An 18212-nucleotide genomic window follows, 5' to 3' on the forward strand; every position below is an offset into this window, starting at 1 on the left:
TTCACGTCGAAGAGCCACATGAGTGCCCAAGAGAAGGAAGTACCACGAGGAAGGGTGGGCTTTTCATTTGGGAGTGGAATTTATGGTCAGCCCAGCCAGGACTGGCCGCTGTTCTTGCGCTCCCGGTTGCAGGGACCTGCCACGGCAAGCGAGCGCACGGCGGGCTCTGCCGCAGCAACCGGTTGGGTGGTTTTTCCTAGTTTTGGAACAAAGAGACATCACTATGGAGGTTTGTGGTGCTTCGATTCCGATTCCTTGAGGCGCTTCACAGTTTAAGGGCAACCTGGTTAAGGCGGAGTCGACCGGCCCGTGCCGCGGCGGAGCGCGGGTGAAGGCGACGCCGTGGGCGACGCCGTGGCGCGGGGGTCACTTATGCTCGATCTTCCTCGACCGGGACAAAGGCGAGGGCGGCGGCGAAGCCGGGACGGGCCAACCCTCCGGCTGCCGCGGGTTCTGCTGCGGGGGACGAGCCTCCTCCTCGGGCGGAGGCCGCGGGAGCCACGGCCGGGGGGGGGGGGGGCTCCGCCCCGCCGGGCCCCCTCCCCCGCGCGGGGCACGCTCTACCGCTGTCGCGGCCCCGCTTCCCCCGCCACCCCCCGCGTTGCTCCCGGGTCGCCCCGCCGCCCCCGGCCCCTCCCCGGGTCCCCCCACCCCCTCCCCCGGCGCCGGCCGGGGCGGGGCGGGGCGGGGCGGGGCCGCCGCTGCGCGCTGTGTGCTGGAATGCGCGGCGCCTCCCGCCGCGCCGCCGCCGCCGCCAGCAGCGCCTCCCCGCCTCGCGCGCGCCTGGCCCCGCGCGCACCGCCCCGCGCCCCGCAGCAGCCGGGCGGCCGGGCGGCCTCGCGCCGCCGGTGAGTGCGGCGGGACCGTGCGGGGCCCGGGGAGGGGGGACGGCCGACGGCGGGAGGGCAGCCGGGCCGGGAGCCGGGCCGGGCCGGGCCGGGCCGGGCGAGAGGCGCTGTCCAGGGCTGATCTGCGGCCGGCGGGCGGGCGGGGGCGGCCGGGCCCGGCGGGGCGGGCCGGGCCGCGCCGCGCCGCGGGGCGATCAGCACCACGGCTAAGGAGCCGCGGCCGTCGTCTGCGCCGCCCCGGCCGCGGGGGCGCTAGCCGGGCCTCGCCGCCGCCGGAAGGCGATGCCGCCGCCGCTGCCGCCGGCCGGGCCGGGCCGGGCACAGCCCCAGGCCGCGGACTCGGGAGGAGGCCCGGTGTGCCGCTCGTCCTCCCTCCCGCCGCCGCCGGGCACCGGGTGGGCGCGGCCGCCGTGACCTTGCCGGTACCGAGCTGCTTCCCCCCCCACCCCGCGCCCCCGCACCGGGGCTGCTGCCCTGCCCTGCCTTGCCCTGCCCGCGCGGGGCGGAGGGGGAAGAGGAAACCGAGACCTCGCCTCCCGTCCCGTCCCCGCGGGCCGGCGGCAGGGGGAGCGGCGGGGCGGCCGGGCCAGGCCGGGCCCCCCGGCGGCGGCGGCGGCGGCGGGCGGGCCGGGGGCGGCGGCGGGCGGCGCGGGGAGGGCCGCTTTGTGTGGGCAGGCAGAAAATGGCCGCATGCCTGGCAGGGAGGGAGGGCGGCGGCGGGGGCACGGCCCGGCCCGGCCCGGCCCGGCTCCCCCGGCCGCCCTCCCCGCCTCCCGCGGCGGATGTGCGCGGGCCGCGGCGGCAGGGCGGCCGGGCCGCCCCCTTTTGTTGTCGGCCTGGGTCCCGGCGGGGTCCCCCGGCGGGGTCCCCCCGGCCGGGGGCCCTCGGCGGGGCTCGGCGGCCTCAGCACCCACCCGCGGGCCCCTGTGCCTCCCCCGGTGTCCGAGATGGCGGGCCTCGGCGGAGCTGGTGGATCCCGGCCGCCCCCGTGGGAGCGGGCAGCGCTGCGGGCCGGAGCCCTGCCTGCCCCCGCGGGGCCGGGGATGCAGGTCCCCGCTGTCAGTGTGTCTGACCTCCCCTTCCCCGGCCGGCCTCTAGCCGGTGGCACCCTGCACCACACGTAGGGCGGAACCGAACAGCCCTTTCGGGAGAGGAACAGGACCCCCCGCCCGCCCCCGGAGGCCGAGCGTGGTCTCTGGCAGCGGGGGTGCCCCTCACCCCGGGTTCTGCCTTCTGCTCTCCCTGTGAAGAGGCTTAATTTTCTGGTGTTACCTGGAGGGCTGCTTGGACCGTGCAAAAGCCAAAGAGGAGGCTTTTCCGTAACTCGGGTGCTTACAGGTGTTCCTTGTCTCTTCCAACAGAACTACTGCCATGGCAACCCAAGTGCTGGGACAGTCTGGTGGGAACAGCCTCTTTCCTGGCAGTGCTAATATCGGTATGGCATTGTCCAATGACATGTATGACTTACACGACCTTTCTAAAGCTGAGCTGGCAGCTCCTCAGCTCATTATGTTGGCAAATGTTGCCTTGACGGGAGAAGTCAATGGCAACTGCTGCGATTACCTGGTTGGAGAAGAGAGACAGATGGCAGAACTGACAACGGTAGGGGACAGCAACTTCTCAGACAGCGATGGAGAAGGTATGGAAGATACCCAGGCTGCGGAGAGTGACCGTGAGGCGCCTGAAAATGTGGAATTAAGCTCTCTTGAAGTTCCAAGTGTGGAAACCCAAGGTCCCGCTGCTTGCCCCCCTCCAAAGACTCCCAGCGTGGACAAAGATGGCTCATTGGAAGCACCAGGTACTCCAGAAAGCACGGAGGACAAATGTAAGAACTTGAAGAGCAAGCCGTTTCGTTGCAAGCCATGCCAGTACGAGGCAGAGTCTGAAGAGGAGTTTGTGCATCATATCAGGGTTCACAGTGCTAAGAAATTCTTTGTGGAAGAAAACGCAGAAAAGCAAGCCCAGGTGAAGGAGTCTGATTCTTGCACTGCAGAAGAGGTGGATTTCTCTAAGGGCCCAATCCGTTGTGATCGTTGTGGCTACAACACTAACAGATACGATCACTATCTGGCTCACTTGAAGCACCACAACAAAGCAGGGGAAAACGAGAGAGTCTACAAGTGTACCATATGCACTTATACTACCGTCAGTGAATATCACTGGAAGAAACACCTAAGAAATCATTTTCCCAGGAAAGTGTATACCTGCTCACAATGCTCCTATTTTTCAGACAGGAAGAACAATTATATTCAACATATTCGAACTCACACAGGTAAGCCTTTCATCTTTTCTGATTTAAGTGTGGTAAGAGTACTGAGAAACTGTGATGGATGAAGCAAGCCAAGAGCCTTCTATTTGCAAAGTTTGTTCCACCCTGATAAAGCTCTGCTCTCTCTCCTCTTGGTGCTAGCAGGTTATAGCCTTGTGGAAGCATGGATTTAGTTTCAGCTCCAGTCTGCAGTCTTAGAGGACTGAGAAAAATTTCTTGAAGTCAGGGACCCAAGAGGAGAGGAAGAGCATCTTGTTTAGTAATTTTAAGCCAGATTTTTTGAAGAGGGCATGACAAAGTATGCCTGTGATGATTGTCAGGGTCTACAACACGAATATGGTAAAAGTAAAACAAGCAGGTTGACAAAAGGTGCCTAAATCACATAGGTAGTTGTGAAAATGGTACATTCAGACAGAGCTTGAAACTTGACTAAGCTGTAATTAACAAGAAGAAAGAGCTGATATACACATGCAAAGGAGCCCTCCAGCACCTCCAGAGTCAGAAAAAGAGTTGAGTAGTCTTCCCAGTGAATGAATTCCTCTTAATGTACAGGGGCCTTATTTTTTCTAAGGTCTGCATCACTACAGTAGCCAGAAGTAGACACATCCTTCTGCTGGCCTATAGGAAGCCCTCGAGGGAGTCTTCGGCCTGATTTCCTGTCTTCTCTAACATGGGTTTGTAATCTCAAGGCAAAGCTGAGGCCCCGTTCTACTCAGGTTTATACCAAGTGGTACCGGAGGACCTTTAGCGTTGCTGCTGTCCCGTGAGCTGGGGCTGTCGGTGATTTAGGCAATACTTTGCTTTGTATCAGAGAGCCTGGCCAGCCTCTCAGATGGGGAGTTCTGAAGCGTCCCCAAACTTGAGACGCCTTTCTAGGAGGGGGCGTCGTAGCCATCTCACTTCTTTGGGCAGTGAGGTAGAGTTGCTTTGCCTCCTGATCCCTTTTGTGGAAGTGGGAGAGCACTTCAGACCTTACTCACAGCTTCTCAGAAGCTTTTATTTCCACCTTGTCGAGGCTTTCCGAGGAGAGGGCAGACTTGCTAACCATCTTCTAGTGTATTGACCTGACTCGGTTCCCCTTTATTGTGGGCTGTGCCAGCTGAGCACAACACTGGGGAATTGCTCCTTTGAAGTCATGTTTTGTCACAGCAGTGACATGAGTGGTTTGGAGGCTTCAGTTCGGTTGTCTGCAGCTGTCTGGAAGGGGAGGGCTGGACTCGGGCGGCCTCGGGGCTGGGTTTGAGCTCAAGTGTGCAGAAGTTTGTTTGTCAGCATGCTTTAGTATCTGCTTAGACGGGGTTGGGGGTTCTGCTGGGATTTTTAGTACGTTAAGACGTGTTCTCTTAACAATAGCCACGTGCTGTTGTTTAGAGGATACCACCAGTTTAAAAATCAGTCCTGTCTAAATATTTTTTCCTAAACAAGTAAACAAAGATTATTGTGAGAGGTGTTAGGAAAATTGTGTGGTTTATCCTCCAGATTGTTTTCTTTGTGTGTAGTGTGGGAGATTACAGGAAAGAGACCAGGTAAATATGACAAAATAATAGGAGAAAATGAAATAAATCATCCGGGGAACTCATGGCCAGATGTGAGCCCATGCTGTGGTGCCTGTCTGTTTTACGTTTATCTGCACTTTAAATTCATCCCTGCTTCTGTTTGTGCACGACATTAGGTCCTCCCTCTGATCTCTGAGAGCTCTTGGTGAGTTTTACAGGAACTAACCATGAAAGCATGTTTGCTGAGGAAGCCCTCTGTTATCACTGCATTTGACCAATTTACCAGTGAACTGTATTAAAATTTAAAAGAAACCCAGGCATGTTAAACTATGTAGGATATTATCCAGTTCCTCTTTTATCCTTTAACGTAGTGGTGCGATCAAAGTTTCTGGTTCTGTGGTTTGCCGTGTCTTTTCATTATTTTAATTAAGCTGAAATGAGTGATTATGATTTCAGCAGTTCTTAGTCCGCCCTGGTAGTTGTTTCTTTGTTAGTTCTTACCTAAAGGTTAAAATCTTTCAGCCAGTTCTTACGTGATAAAAATCTTTCAAATATGTTAGACTGATTTAGCAACGTGCCTTGTTTCCAGTAACATTGATTTTTGTGGGGGTGAATATTAAAGCTAAAGGAAGAGCATTAGAAGAATGAATAAGGTGCTGGCAGATATATTTATACACCAGGCCAAAAGTTTCTGCTGGTATTAATGTGTAATCAATTCCTGTAAAAAAACGCCAAACACAAAACCAAAACCACAACACAGAAAAAAAACCCAAACAAACAGCCCCCCAAAAACAGAAAAAAAGCCACCCACAGACATTTTATAGTCAAAAGTATTTGCAGACTGTTAACAGTACTGATTTTAATAAAAACTGTCTCAATAATACTAAAATATCTCTGGATTATAGTTTTCATTTAAAATTTAAGAAGAATATTTGTTGGAAAAAAGATGAGAGGGGTACATACATACTGCATTTTCTTCCTATTTTATGGGTTCAGAATATTAAGAAGAAAGTCGGCATTGTTTGTTTCTTTACTTTCCTGATTGCTAATAGGTTAAATAATTGTTGATAGATACTTTTTTCTCTCTACTATTTTTTGTACTTCACCTGCTTTTTCTGTGTGGGAAAATGCCTCCTTGCAGATAATTGGATTCTGCTGTGTTTGAGCCATCCAGTTTTCTGAAACACTGGCTCTGGGCAGCATGCAGTTTCACAGGATCAAATTCTCTGCTGCTGGAGAAAGGCATTCTCAGTTTTCTCCCCCTATCCTGGGACTGGTTGATTCAGCTCACTAAAATGGCAGTAGACTATTCCTTTCCTCTTCCCCAGGTTGGTTTTCTGCTGGTTAGAGAACTGAATCGACTTACTAAGGACACATACAAATGCCAGAGCACATGGCCAGGAGCAGGGTGGGAGAAGTACCTGTCCTTGGCATGTTTAGGTACCACGGGAAGGCTGGCAGAAGTTGTCTGCTTGCCTGTTGCTTGCATCCATGTTGGAAAGCAGGTGTCCATGAACCCGCCCTATACTGGAAGATACCTTGCAGTTGGAAAGCAGGTGTCCATGAACCCGCCCTATACTGGAAGATACCTTGCAGTTGGAAAGCAGGTGTCCATGAACCCACCCTATACTGGAAGATACCTTGCAGCTAGTAACAGTGCTTGTGTGGCAGGCTACTGACATGACAAATATGGGGAACCTTGGGCAGAGGGGGTGGTTTAAGGACCCTGCAGATGGTCCTAAGCTTGTCAGCTGGGAGAGCTACATCTGGAAGAGCCTGTCTGCTGCCCAGGAGGGCGTGGCTGGAGATGTTCAGGGCTGTCCCTTCCCTGATGGGGCAGAAAGGACCCTTTGTGTCAGGTACCTGGACTCGTTCGTGCTCATTAGACATGTTAGACCAAGTTTTGACTTGATTTATGCCGTCAACTATCCACACTGCTGATCCTGGGACTGTACTACCTGCAAGACAGTGCAGCATTGTTCTCATTTATTTCCATTTTACTTGATAGAAGCAACTTCTAGAGAACTTAACTGAAAATCATCTGCAGGGATATATAAATAAGACATCCATCTCAGGAAGTCCCAGAGTTCAGTGCCTAGCTTTGGGCTGTCACCTTTTTTTTTAATTATTTATTATTTTGGTCATCATTGGGGATCTTTCTTGCTTGCCACTGTGTTGGAAGTTAGATGGAAGCAGTTTTGTTTCAAGCAGACGAACTTAAAACAGCATTATGAGAAAAGCTTTATAAAGAGATGATTTCAAACCTCGTGTTGATCTGCCTGTTCATTTGCATAGAGTTAAGTGCCTGCTTAAGCTTTTGCTAGGTCGGTGCTTATGCTTTAAGTGTCTTTTGGAGAGGTTTTTTTGGTGGCTTGTTTGCATATAATGAATGAGCCTGTAAAATTACAATAAAAATCCTTTGGGGAATAGCATTTTACAAAACAGCCCTTACAATGTAGCCAGGCATTTAATTCTCAAGTGGCAATAACACATTTTAAATTAGTTGCGTTCATCGTAGTTTAGATCTAGTATGTTTTGTTGCTGTGCCCTATATAAAATACCTGAAAGAAGCCTTTTACACATTCCTGACTTGTAGGTAACTCTAAAGATACAAAATTTCAGGTAGCAAGGAAGAAGACTGTGAGTGAACATTCCAGGACCTTTGGCCACATATTTTCAGATTGTAGGGAGTCATTTAAAAACAAAACCATTTCTTTATAACAAAAGGCCTACCCCTCCCTTGTACATGACTTAGTCTTATTGTGTGTATTGCACCAATGTCCTACCTCCTTTTAACTGGAAAGGGGGGGTGTGTATGGTTGTTAGGGTGAATTTGCATTTAAACTGCTGATCTAATCAAGAACGATAGTCTAAATATTTGATGGGAGGAAGAAATATGGGATTAGTCTGCATTACAAAGACAGCTTCTACTGCTATTTTGGCAAAGGCCTGCAGTGGAGCCTCACAGCACATACTGGCAGATGAAGGTATTTGCTGCTACAGATAGAGCTATGCCTTGGAAAGTGAACAAATAGCCTGTATGGGAGGCTTTTACTGATGTCCAGGTCTCAGTGGTTTGGAGAGCATGATGGTTGTATGCTTCAACTGATGCAGCAAAATGTTGTAATGTAATTCTGACCATGACTTGAATATATAGTAAAGCTAAGTAATAAATATTGCTTCTGTTGGGGGTATCCACCCTAGACTAAAAAGTGTTTTTACAACTTGTAGTGGGGACAAGGCAGCCTAGATCTATTGGTCTGTGCTAGCAGCTTGGGCCAAATGCCCCTGGTATTTATCTGGATCTGCCTAACAGATGTTAAGTCTAAAACTGTCTGCCTTTATTTGGGGCTTGTCTTCACTTGAAAAGGATTTTCAAGAATCATTGTGCCGATAGTTACACAAGCTAACCGTCCCTTGTGGAGACCTAATTTATGACAGGTTAGTTTCCATTAGTTCTCCTGAAACAATAACTCTGCAGGCAAAGGGATTTGAGTCTTCAAAATAAATGTTGCTGCTACACTTGAGCTTTTGCTAGCAGCACAGTTTCATTGATCAGGGCATTATGCTTTTCCACGCTCCAAGCTAATTTCACTCTGCCAATAAAACTTTGGAAGTAGAGACCCAGTCTCTATCTGCACTAGTGTTCTGGGAAGTGCAGGTCTGGACTGAGTGGGTGGTTGCTCCCTGTCTTAATAAAAATTAAACACGGAGGTTTCAGGTAAGGTGTTAGGTGAAGCAAGAACATACCTCCTTTCTTACAGGGTCTGTACCTTCTGTGCAACTTCTGAGTGCTGGGAGAAAATACTGTAGGGAAGTCAGCTTTGGTGGCTTAGGGCTTCCTAAAGGTGGCTGTCCTTATCACCTTTTGCCTGAGGTTACTGTCTGACCCCAGAAAGACATAAGGGATCTGCCTCTCATATTCTGCTCCTTCACTACCCTCATTCATAAGGCATGACATGTTGCACTGGTCCAGCTTGGGCATATGCTTCTCACTGTGGCCCTTTGCTGAGAGATGATGTGCCCTCAAATGCAACTTGGGGATCTGTGACAGCCTCACGTGTATGGCTTGGTAACTAAGTTTGGAAATTAGTTGTGTTTCAGTAACTAATTTGCTGTTTTGTTTTTGCAGGAGAGCGACCCTATCAATGTGCTATGTGTCCTTATTCCAGCTCTCAGAAGACCCATTTAACCAGGCACATGCGCACCCATTCAGGTTGGTAAGGGGCGGCAGCAGCATGACTCAGGAAAAGCGGGTGGTTTGCAGAATCACAGCATGGTTGAAGTTGGAAGGGACCTCTGGACGCCATCCGTTTCAGCCCCCCTGGTCAAGCAGGACTACCCAGAGCAGGCTGCCCAGTTCTGTATGAGATGTCATTCAGTATGGCTTGAGCTGTAGCTCCTGTATTAACAGGGAAGGTTGTCTTTACCTGCTAAGGAAATGCTAAGTGTCATTAATCAAAGTGATAATGGGGCAGTATATCTTCTTCATTCCTTTTTACTTTCCAAGGTATTTTCTGAGGTTCATAGGGCTGCTTTACTCCGGTAGTCCTAGTAATCTAGTAGCAAATAGAACACTGTGATGATACAGGAGCAGATTCTTATCATCTGTCTGCTGCTGTAACTTAGTTCAAATCAATGAAGCTGGGAAAATTTTGAGCAGCTGGGAGTCTCTTCTGTGATGTCTCTGATTTAATCTCATCCAGGGGTTCTGAGGGAACCCTCAGCTTTTGCTTAGTATTACAGAAAGGTGTGAAATAGCATCTGTGTATGGCAAGGCAGCATACAGAAGAAAAAAGCAAACTCAGAGCGTGTTCACAAGTGAGTCGGTCTTGTGTCACTAAAAGCCAAAATAGCAATTTTCACTACCCCTTATTTCCCATTACTGGTCATAAGCTGTGGTGTTAGAAACATCTGCTCATGCTGTCTTGTGATCTCTTTTTTGAAGGAATTAATAGCATTTTTGTGAGTTAGAACTGCATGGGCACGCTAGACACAAGCACAGTTGTCCTTTGTGTGACCCTCCTAGGGGAGTTCAGGTAGACCTCAGCCTGTGCTTTTGGTTTGCCAGTATCTGAATTGACCAGACCTAGGTGAATTCCTAATCCTAGCAAACAGTAGTGACAGTCTCCTGAACAGTAATTGTTTCAATTTCAATAGATGAGGCTTTTAAATGAAACCAAAAAGCAGGCAATTTTAACTGTTGTGGACAGGGGGTTTGGACGCATTAAAAAAAAAACAACTTTAAAATGACATGCCAGTATTTTCATTTGAGAATTTTGTGAATGAGGTATTATGCTTCCAGAAACAAAAGTAATTTTTGTCTGAACCTCTGGGCTAAATGTGAATTTGCAAATGGTTTGGTCAATACTCAACCTGGAAATGATTTCATTAACATATTCTGCCTTTGTCTGTGCAAAGAAGTCTCAAATCGGAAGGAGGTGAGGAGTGGGATCTGCCCTTGGCCCTTGACTCAAAGGTCTGGGAGGGAGGGCGTGAGCTGTGCTGACAGAAGTGGGAGCGCACATGGGACTCCTGCTATCAGGCATGTTTTATTAATAGCTCTCATAACTTCTAGTGCACGTCTTGCCACATTGCCTAAGCAGCTGAACCTTTTCTGTGGCAATTTCTGGACAGCAGTTCATAGGCTGGCCTTTTAAGGTGATCTGGTGCTGGGGCTTTCTTCAGCTGTCAGTGAAAGACAGTGGTTTAAAGCCTACTTCACAGCTGTGTTCTTAGCCTTCTTGGTACAGGTCCTTTCTACTTGTGCAGCAAACCCCCTGGATTTAGTAGACGTGATGGACACAAACTCTTCACATACAGCCTTTGAGTTACCCTGTGGCAGCTACCTCTAAGCACTCTGTGCAGCTGGAACAGCTTGTTCGTGTGTATATAACAGAGAGGCTGTTCTTGTCCTCACTCTGTGTAACATGGAACTGTTCCTTGTAGTGTAGGCAACAGAGGTCCATGCTTCTGAGAAGGACGAGCAGTGAAGCACATCAAGCTTAAACTTGTGGAAAATGTCACCAGGAAGTAGGGGGAAAAGGAAGGAAGGAAAGAAGATAGGCTGAAGATGATAGGGAATCAAAGTAACCCTTCTTTAAATAATGAAGAGGTGCTGCAGGCAGACATGAAATGATCTAGATCCTTTAACAAGTGTCCCCATCCTTCCTGCCAGGGAGGCAGCACGGCCTTTTATAGAGTTTGTGCAGGCGTTGCAGATCAGCCATGTGGCTAACACACAGACACCACAGTCACTGCTGCTCTGGCCTCCTGAGCCGTGCTGCAGAGGGAGCAGCATGAGCGTGGGCAGTGTCAGGGTAGTGGGTTGCAGGGGTGGGAGAAGTACTATTGTACCATGAGCAGAAGGGGCTGGTGTGGATTTTCAATGTACTTAGGAAGTGGCATGCATTAGTTCTGTGGATCAGTTTTGAGATGCTGGTACAGAGCTCAGGAGCATCCCAAATTCCTCAGCTGAATTTGCACGTGCACAGGTGTTCTCAAAGTATTTCTGGACTTGAGTTGTTGTGCTAGAAGTGTTTTTCCTATTTACTTTGATGTGTGAATGGAAAGCCACTTCCGCTGCAGAGGCATGCCCTAAGCAGACCATTTGAGGAACGCTCCTGCAAGAGTCATTGCAACACTGTAAATCCAGATTTCAGTAGTAACATGATGGCTTTGGACTGCATGTGGTTGGCTTGCCAAGAGCAGCCTGCAGCCAGTACATGTTTTGAGACACCGTAACAGTGAACTGAATTATCAAAGGTAAAGATCATCTGAGCAGGTGTCCCTTTCACATCCTTTGGGTTTTGCTAGCTTCTTTTCCATTGTTTCCTTTTCAATGCAAACATGAAGTATGCTAAATCTGTGTAAAGTTGGACTTTTTTGAAACGTTTGTGTGAAACTACTATTCATCAAATGTTACATTTCCATTTTTCTACAATGCATTCAATGGACCAGTTGGGTATGGATTCCATTTGCTAATATTACTGTAGAGAGATCTCTGCCGGTATGTATGCGTAGCCAGAACCTGTGACGTTGTTACTGCTTGTTTGGTTTTGGATCCCCTTCCTCCCAACCCTTGCCCCTTCTCTCTTTTTTGTATTTTGTTTTTGGTGTCTTGTGAATGTGTTTGTGACTTGTGGATTTCTTATGTTGACTTTACTTAATTTTAAAGGCGCATGGATAATTTTCTTTTTCTTTTTGAGTTTCATATTTCTGTATCTGTATTAGTGGGAAGTGATTCCCCACCATCACCTCCTATGCTTAATAATCACCATCATTCCCTTCCGCCCTTCTTTCCTTAGGTGAGAAGCCATTCAAATGTGATCAGTGCAGCTATGTGGCCTCAAACCAGCATGAAGTAACTCGTCACGCAAGGCAGGTTCACAATGGGCCGAAGCCTCTGACTTGCCCACACTGTGACTACAAAACAGCTGACCGCAGCAATTTCAAAAAGCACGTTGAGCTCCACGTCAATCCGCGCCAGTTTCTCTGTCCTGTTTGTGATTACGCAGCATCTAAAAAATGTAACCTGCAGTATCACATCAAATCCAGGCATCCCGATTGTTCTGACATCACCATGGATGTTTCAAAGGTGAAGCTACGGACTAAAAAAAGTGAAGCTGACTTTTCTGAGAGCATTAATGACAAAGCGGATAAGGAGCAAACAAAAGGGGATTCAGCTGGAAAGAAAACTGAGAAAATTGTGAAAGTGGAGAAAAAAGATAATTTGGCAAAGGAAAAGAAGCCAACGAGCAATGTTTCTTCAGGCCAAGTGACAACCCGAAGTCGGAAATCTGCTTCAGAAAACAAGGAGGTGGATATTAAAACTGAGAAAAATACTGAGAAAACATGTAAAACAAAGAAGATCAAAAGAAAGGCAGAGGTTGAAGTAACTTCCTCAAAGCAAGAGCCTGCAAATGATACCTCAGCAGTAACAAAAAAGAAAAAGAAAGTGGAAACGAAACCCAGAGACTGCCAGGAAGGTCAAAAAAGTGACATTGTACCAGAGGAGGAGCCTAAAAAGCAAAATTCTTGCCTCAAGAAAAACAGGAAAAAGAAAGCTCTGAAAAATAAGCACAGTAAGAAAAGCAGTAAATTCGATCAGGAGAAGATCGAGGATGAGGAGATGCCAGATGAGTGTCCTGTCACAGAAGAGGATGTATGTGTGAAGCCTGACACTGAGGGCAGCGACCAGAAGGAACAAGATCCCACCGTCGCAGCGGCATTGGACGACAATGGTGGCCATGCTCTCAAGGGGGAGAGCGCCGATCCCAAAGGAAGCTGCATACCAGACCCAGGGCAGCTTTGTCTGCCAGCTCAGGATGCAAACACAGAAGATGAGGTAGATGACCAAGAAATGCCTGCTGCAGCAGGAGAGAGTGAAGACACTGTTGGTGAAAAAGAGGAAGAGAGAAAGGCAGACAGAGGGCAAGACACTTGCCCTGAGGAATCTTCCCATGCAGTGTCTTCTGAAAAAAGCTTCGATGTACCCATGGGTGCAGTACAAGATCTGGCGCCTGAGAAGGAGCCAGAGGAAACCCCCATGGCAGAAACTCTGAGTGACTCAGACCCACTGGACCTGACTAAGATGTGCCTGCCAGCGACAGAGACAACAGGAGATGCCGTGCCGGCACCTGTCCCCCCAGAAGGGTGTACGCAAAGCCCTAAAGTTGCTCTGGCCTTATCGTCTCCAGATAACACAGCAGTGAATGAATCTCAGGAAATGGATGAGGACGAGGGCATCCACAGTCACGAAGGCAGCGACATAAGTGACAACATATCAGAAGGAAGCGATGACTCGGGGTTAAATGGTGCTCGCTCTGTACAAGAGGAAACAAGTCCAAAGACATCACAAGGAGCTGCAGACACCACGGTGGCCAGGGAGAACTATGTGTGCATTTTTTGTGACCGCTCATTTGAAAAGGAAGGTGAATACAGCAAGCACCTCAATCGCCACTTAGTCAATGTGTATTATCTTGAGAAGGCCACAAAAGGGCAGGAGTAGAAATAGCTGTGGTTGGGGGAATCTTCTTTTGTAAGATCTTATACAGCTTATGTACAGATATTGTAGATTTATTTTTTTTTTCTTTAAGCACAGTTTGCTTTAGTATTTGCATTGGTTTGTTTTTTGGTTTTGTTTTGTTTTTAAGTTGAAAATATTTTTGACAACTTTTTGTGTAATGGTGAACTCATTAACTATTGGATTTCTTCATTAGAGAAGGCAGGTAGGGTGTATGAGGCTGTGTCATCTAAAGTCAGTGTAAGCTTCTAGTCTATTAGCTTATGCAGTTCTCTTATAAATTGAGTTTTAGGAACAAGACTGTAGCTAACAATACCCAAGTTGGATGTTTATAGAGCCATTGGCATTAGTTGCTTTTTGTTCTAGCAGCCAACTCCTCCTCTCTCCCCCCTCTTCCCTTCCCCCCCTTTTTTTTTTCAGTTCTTCTCAATGTATCGAGATGTTCAATGTGTTAAACTACTTGATGGTTTTTCTACCAGGACAATAGCTTCTATTACATAAAAGAGCACTTTGTAAAAGAAATCAAAGTTGGCTAGTGATGAACATAACTGTTTAAGATAATTGTAATTGTGAACATACATTTCAGATCCCCAAACATAAATGGTGAGCCAGGATTTGGGAGTAGTCCTCCCAACTTTTGATTGGAGAACCTCTGTCTTAATTAATATCTTAATGACTATGATATGTAATTGGCTTTGTTGTGGGGAGCAAGTTTGTTATTTTTAATTTCTGCTTTTTTTATTGTGCTTTAAGGGCTTAAAATATTGCACATTGTTTTTGATTTTTACCTATGCAGTTTAATCCGTTAGGAATAGCGCTTGTGCAGTACATGTACACTTTATATATGCATGTTTGGTTTTGTTTGTGTATGGTTTTTTTAGTATTATTATTATTATTATTACTATTTGGAAAGGTTCAGATTCGTTGCTTACCATGGAACAGTTTTCTGTGATGCTCTTTACTGCAGATTTTTTTTTCTTGTTTTCCTGGGGTATTAATAGTTGTGCATGAAGTTGCTGAAATTATTAAGTGCTTGGCTATATATTTCTGACTGGCTTTAAAATTGTGTAGTTCTTGAGCAAAAGGATATCAATGCAATTTCAAAACACTATTTTATAGGATTTGTTTTATTATGAAAATGCCACTTCTGGTATTTTGAATACACATACAGAGTAAAAAAAAATCTTATTTATAATTTGGGATCACCAGACAGGAAAATACTCACTCTCAAAGGAAATGGTCTGCAGATTCTGCAAGTCCAGATGATTATTATTTTTTTTTCCCGTCCCCATATCATATCTGTGGTGGACAGCAGTCAAACTTCATGAGCTTCAAAAAAAGTAAAATAGTAACAGTGATATAAGTATGCTTCATCAAAATCTAACATGTCACACACCAAAAATACAGATAAAGATAAATCAACTGGTAAGCAACAAACCTGGCATTAAAAACTGTAGGAATTCCTGCTCCTTATTCATTCAAGCTGCATTTAATAACATTATCCTGCTTCCATGCAGAGAGAAACGTGTAAGTGATCAGACCGTCCTCTCAGGTCTACATGCAAGGAATGTCATACCAGGAGTTTTTGGTTCTAAACAGATTTAATTTCTGGTACACACAGGCACAGGAGAGATTGCATCCTTGCTGCTTGTAGCCAACCAGTGGCAAAACATAAAATCCAAACCAGCAGGGAAAAGGCAAAACCCTCCAATCCCATCTGTGCACTCTTCTGACTGTCGTTAGCCACCTTTCCAGTGGGAGCAGTTGGGGGAAGCTTCTCTGGTTGTCAGCTCCAAAGAAGCAAATTTGGAGAGTGGAGTTGAGGAGTTCAGAAAGTATTTGTCAGAGCACTTGATGGCAAATACTCTCAATGTCATCTCTGGAATAAACCCGATTCTTCTCTGCATGTCCCCACAGCATCTTCCCTCCAAACAAACCCACGGCCTTGAATGAATAGAGAGCAACAATGCTACATTGCTTCTACTTTTGGGAGAGATTGGTAATAGGAGGCCAAAGATTTGAGAGGGAAGGCATCCCTCGTGGCAGAAATAAATTGTATAATGTACAGTGAGTTTTTGTTTGCTTAGATAGTGTTCAATCCTTACCTTGGCTGGGACAATCATTGTCAACTGAAGAACAAGTTGCAACTATATTTATGTTAAATATTAAGAAAATAAACCTAGTTTAATTGTTTTCCTAAACAACCAGTTGTAGTAGTTTTAGATGTATTTTTTTCTTCATAATAGTGTTTCCTTTATATATAAATGTTGCCACCATTTGTGAGCAATGTGAGCAGATGCTGGGAATTCCAGTACTGTGTAGAGGTTTTCTAGCTCCCTTCATATCCTTGCAAAGAATCTTTGCCATCTTGTGAGAGACTTCAAGGCCTTTAGCTATGTTCAAATAAACTTGTGGACTGGCCAGATAATTTTTCTGGTTTGTTTGTAAATGAAAATAATGGTGTTGACAGACTTTAAATCTCTCTCTATGAGATAGAAACAAAGATGTGGTTCTCTGAGATACTTGGCTGCACATTTCTGTGAAGCAGTCAAGGTTTCAATGCTTGATCTGACAAGAAGTCTTTGAAGATGACAGTCGGCTCCTGTTCGGCAGTGTTTCTTACCACAAGATTAGAAGCTGAAATTAAATTATTACCATATTAAGAGGAAGAAAAGTTGTTTCTTTCTATCTGAGACACATCAACAATGTCCTGAAATACCTAATGTTGGTGCCAGAACTGTGTTGAAATTCTCTGCTTCGTTTAGCCCAAGGTTTGGGAGTATGTTATGGTAAAGCAGCAAGGATGTAATGCATTATGTGTAACTAAAATGTTAGACGTTGCTAATATTGTGTATTTGAGGGGGGGAGCAGGTCAGGTAACCCACGGTGTACGGTGGTCTTACATTGTTGTATCTCCCTTTAAACAATGCCCCTTTTTTCTTTGGTCTTTTTCAATATTCTTAAATTATTTTCTCTTGGTTTTGCCAATGCTAGCATTTTTGTGTCTCCTTGCAACAATACCTATGTGAGTGTTCAACCTCCAATATGTGGTTGGAAGGATTAGCACGCTGATACCCTATGCTGCCAGACCTCGGTTGAGCAATGCGGTATTGGGACTTTGCTGTATGAATCTATACACTCAAAGTAACTGCCCTGAGAAACGATCTAGAAGAGGGTAGCTAGGCATTAATAATAATACATGGTGTTGTAATTGCTGTTTCTGGATTTTGATGATCTAGGCTGGAACTTTAGTTGTTTAAAGAAGAATAATGTTTAACAACTGACAGGCCAGTTAAGATATGGTAATGTCATTGATTTCAACAGATTTAATTGATTTCAATGGATTTAATGTAGCTGAAAAGTATTAAATCAAATTCAAGAGTTTTCTTGAATGTCAGTTGTGTAGATATGTGGCATGCATACAATATTAACAGAATCCAGATAGCTGATGGAATTGTTTTATGTGTACATATATTTTCCCCTTCTAAAATTACACTAGCTAACAGACTTTTGTAAGCTGGCATGAAAACATGTTTATGATGTTTAGTTGCACCATGTTTGATGCTTTTACAGTGCAATACTTGTATTCTCTGAATTAAACCAAAGGTAATTTTTTTTCATGCTCTTTCTACTGTAGTGCATGACAGTCTTTTCTACGTTTGTAATAGATGTAAAACAAGCCAGATCATACATCCTGTTTTTACCTAAAACATGTATAAGAAAATTCTTTTGTCCAAAATGTAGTATAAAGTTAAACTAAATTGCATTATATTAACCCTTGCAAGTGTATTTTCCTAAGCATAGTTATGATTAAATAAACTTTATTAAGGAACTTGCAGCTTCTTTTTCCCACTTATTAATGCCTACAAAAGCCGTTTGTGACTAAAGGCAGGAGCAGGGCAAGCATTGTTGACAGAGGTCTTCAAGACCTCAAGCCAGCACAGTCTCTGGGGGAGCCAGTACATAGATGCCATGTGCGTGCGCATGCAGACTTGACTGCAGACAGGGACAACAGCTCCAGAAATAGGTTCTTTTTCCATTTCCATGTATCCAACTTCTCCTGCCCGATTCAGTGAGGGCAGGGCACAAGGTGGGAGGTGCCTGCATATGGATGAGTTCAAACTTAATGCTGGACCTGTTTGTGACTTGGCAAGACAGGTCCAATGGGCATGACATGCATATTCCCTGCCTGGCAAGTGAGAAGAAATACAACTTGAGGGATGCTGCAGCTTTTAAATTTTGTGTTTCAGAGGTCATGCAGGTGACAATTCCTTCTGCATTCCAAAAGGGTGTCTGGTGCTGTCTCATTTGGGGAATTAACAGTAGATTTATAAAAATGAGGTCACCCATCATCGCTATGGCCACAATATTGTCTATATAGATATTGAAAATGGCTTGATAGCTGTGAGGCCCCGTATAGCCTGTGAGGGTGACTTCATCTCTCTGCCACCCTGGCCTGTTTTGAAAACGTGACATGGATAAGCCCATGATGCTAATCTGCCTTCTAGGGCTTGGTCATTCTTACCTCCTACTAACGCAGAACAATTCTTATTTGCCAGGGGATCAAGGCAAAC

At 46.5% G+C, this 18212-nt stretch overlaps 1 protein-coding gene across 2 annotated transcripts; it reads left to right on the top strand.

Annotated features, from left to right (window-relative positions):
- The first annotated feature begins 732 nt into the window (after nucleotides 1–732).
- REST (RE1 silencing transcription factor) lies at nucleotides 733–17470 on the top strand. Of its 2 annotated transcripts, none has more exons than XM_064449919.1 (4): nucleotides 733–848; nucleotides 2210–3120; nucleotides 8746–8829; nucleotides 11921–17470. In XM_064449919.1, exons 2-4 carry the CDS (start codon nucleotides 2220–2222, stop codon nucleotides 13621–13623), a joined length of 2688 nt encoding a protein of 895 aa, XP_064305989.1. In that variant the 5' UTR covers nucleotides 733–848; nucleotides 2210–2219; the 3' UTR covers nucleotides 13624–17470. The 2 variants fall into 2 exon arrangements, with proteins under 2 accessions (XP_064305989.1, XP_064305992.1); XM_064449922.1 differs by lacking the exon at nucleotides 733–848 and adding an exon at nucleotides 1132–1270.
- Nucleotides 17471–18212: the final 742 nt, after the last annotated feature.

Source organism: Phalacrocorax carbo, chromosome 4 (genome assembly GCF_963921805.1).
Source record: "Phalacrocorax carbo chromosome 4, bPhaCar2.1, whole genome shotgun sequence".
Lineage (NCBI taxonomy): Eukaryota > Metazoa > Chordata > Aves > Suliformes > Phalacrocoracidae > Phalacrocorax > Phalacrocorax carbo.

Coding starts and splice junctions, on each gene's coding strand:
- REST (XM_064449919.1), top strand. CDS start 2,220: ATGGCAACCCAAGTGCTGGGACAGTCTGGTGGGAACAGCCTCTTTCCT. Junction 3,121..8,745: donor ACATATTCGAACTCACACAG/GTAAGCCTTTCA, acceptor TTGTTTTTGCAG/GAGAGCGACCCTATCAATGT. Junction 8,830..11,920: donor GCACATGCGCACCCATTCAG/GTTGGTAAGGGG, acceptor TTCTTTCCTTAG/GTGAGAAGCCATTCAAATGT.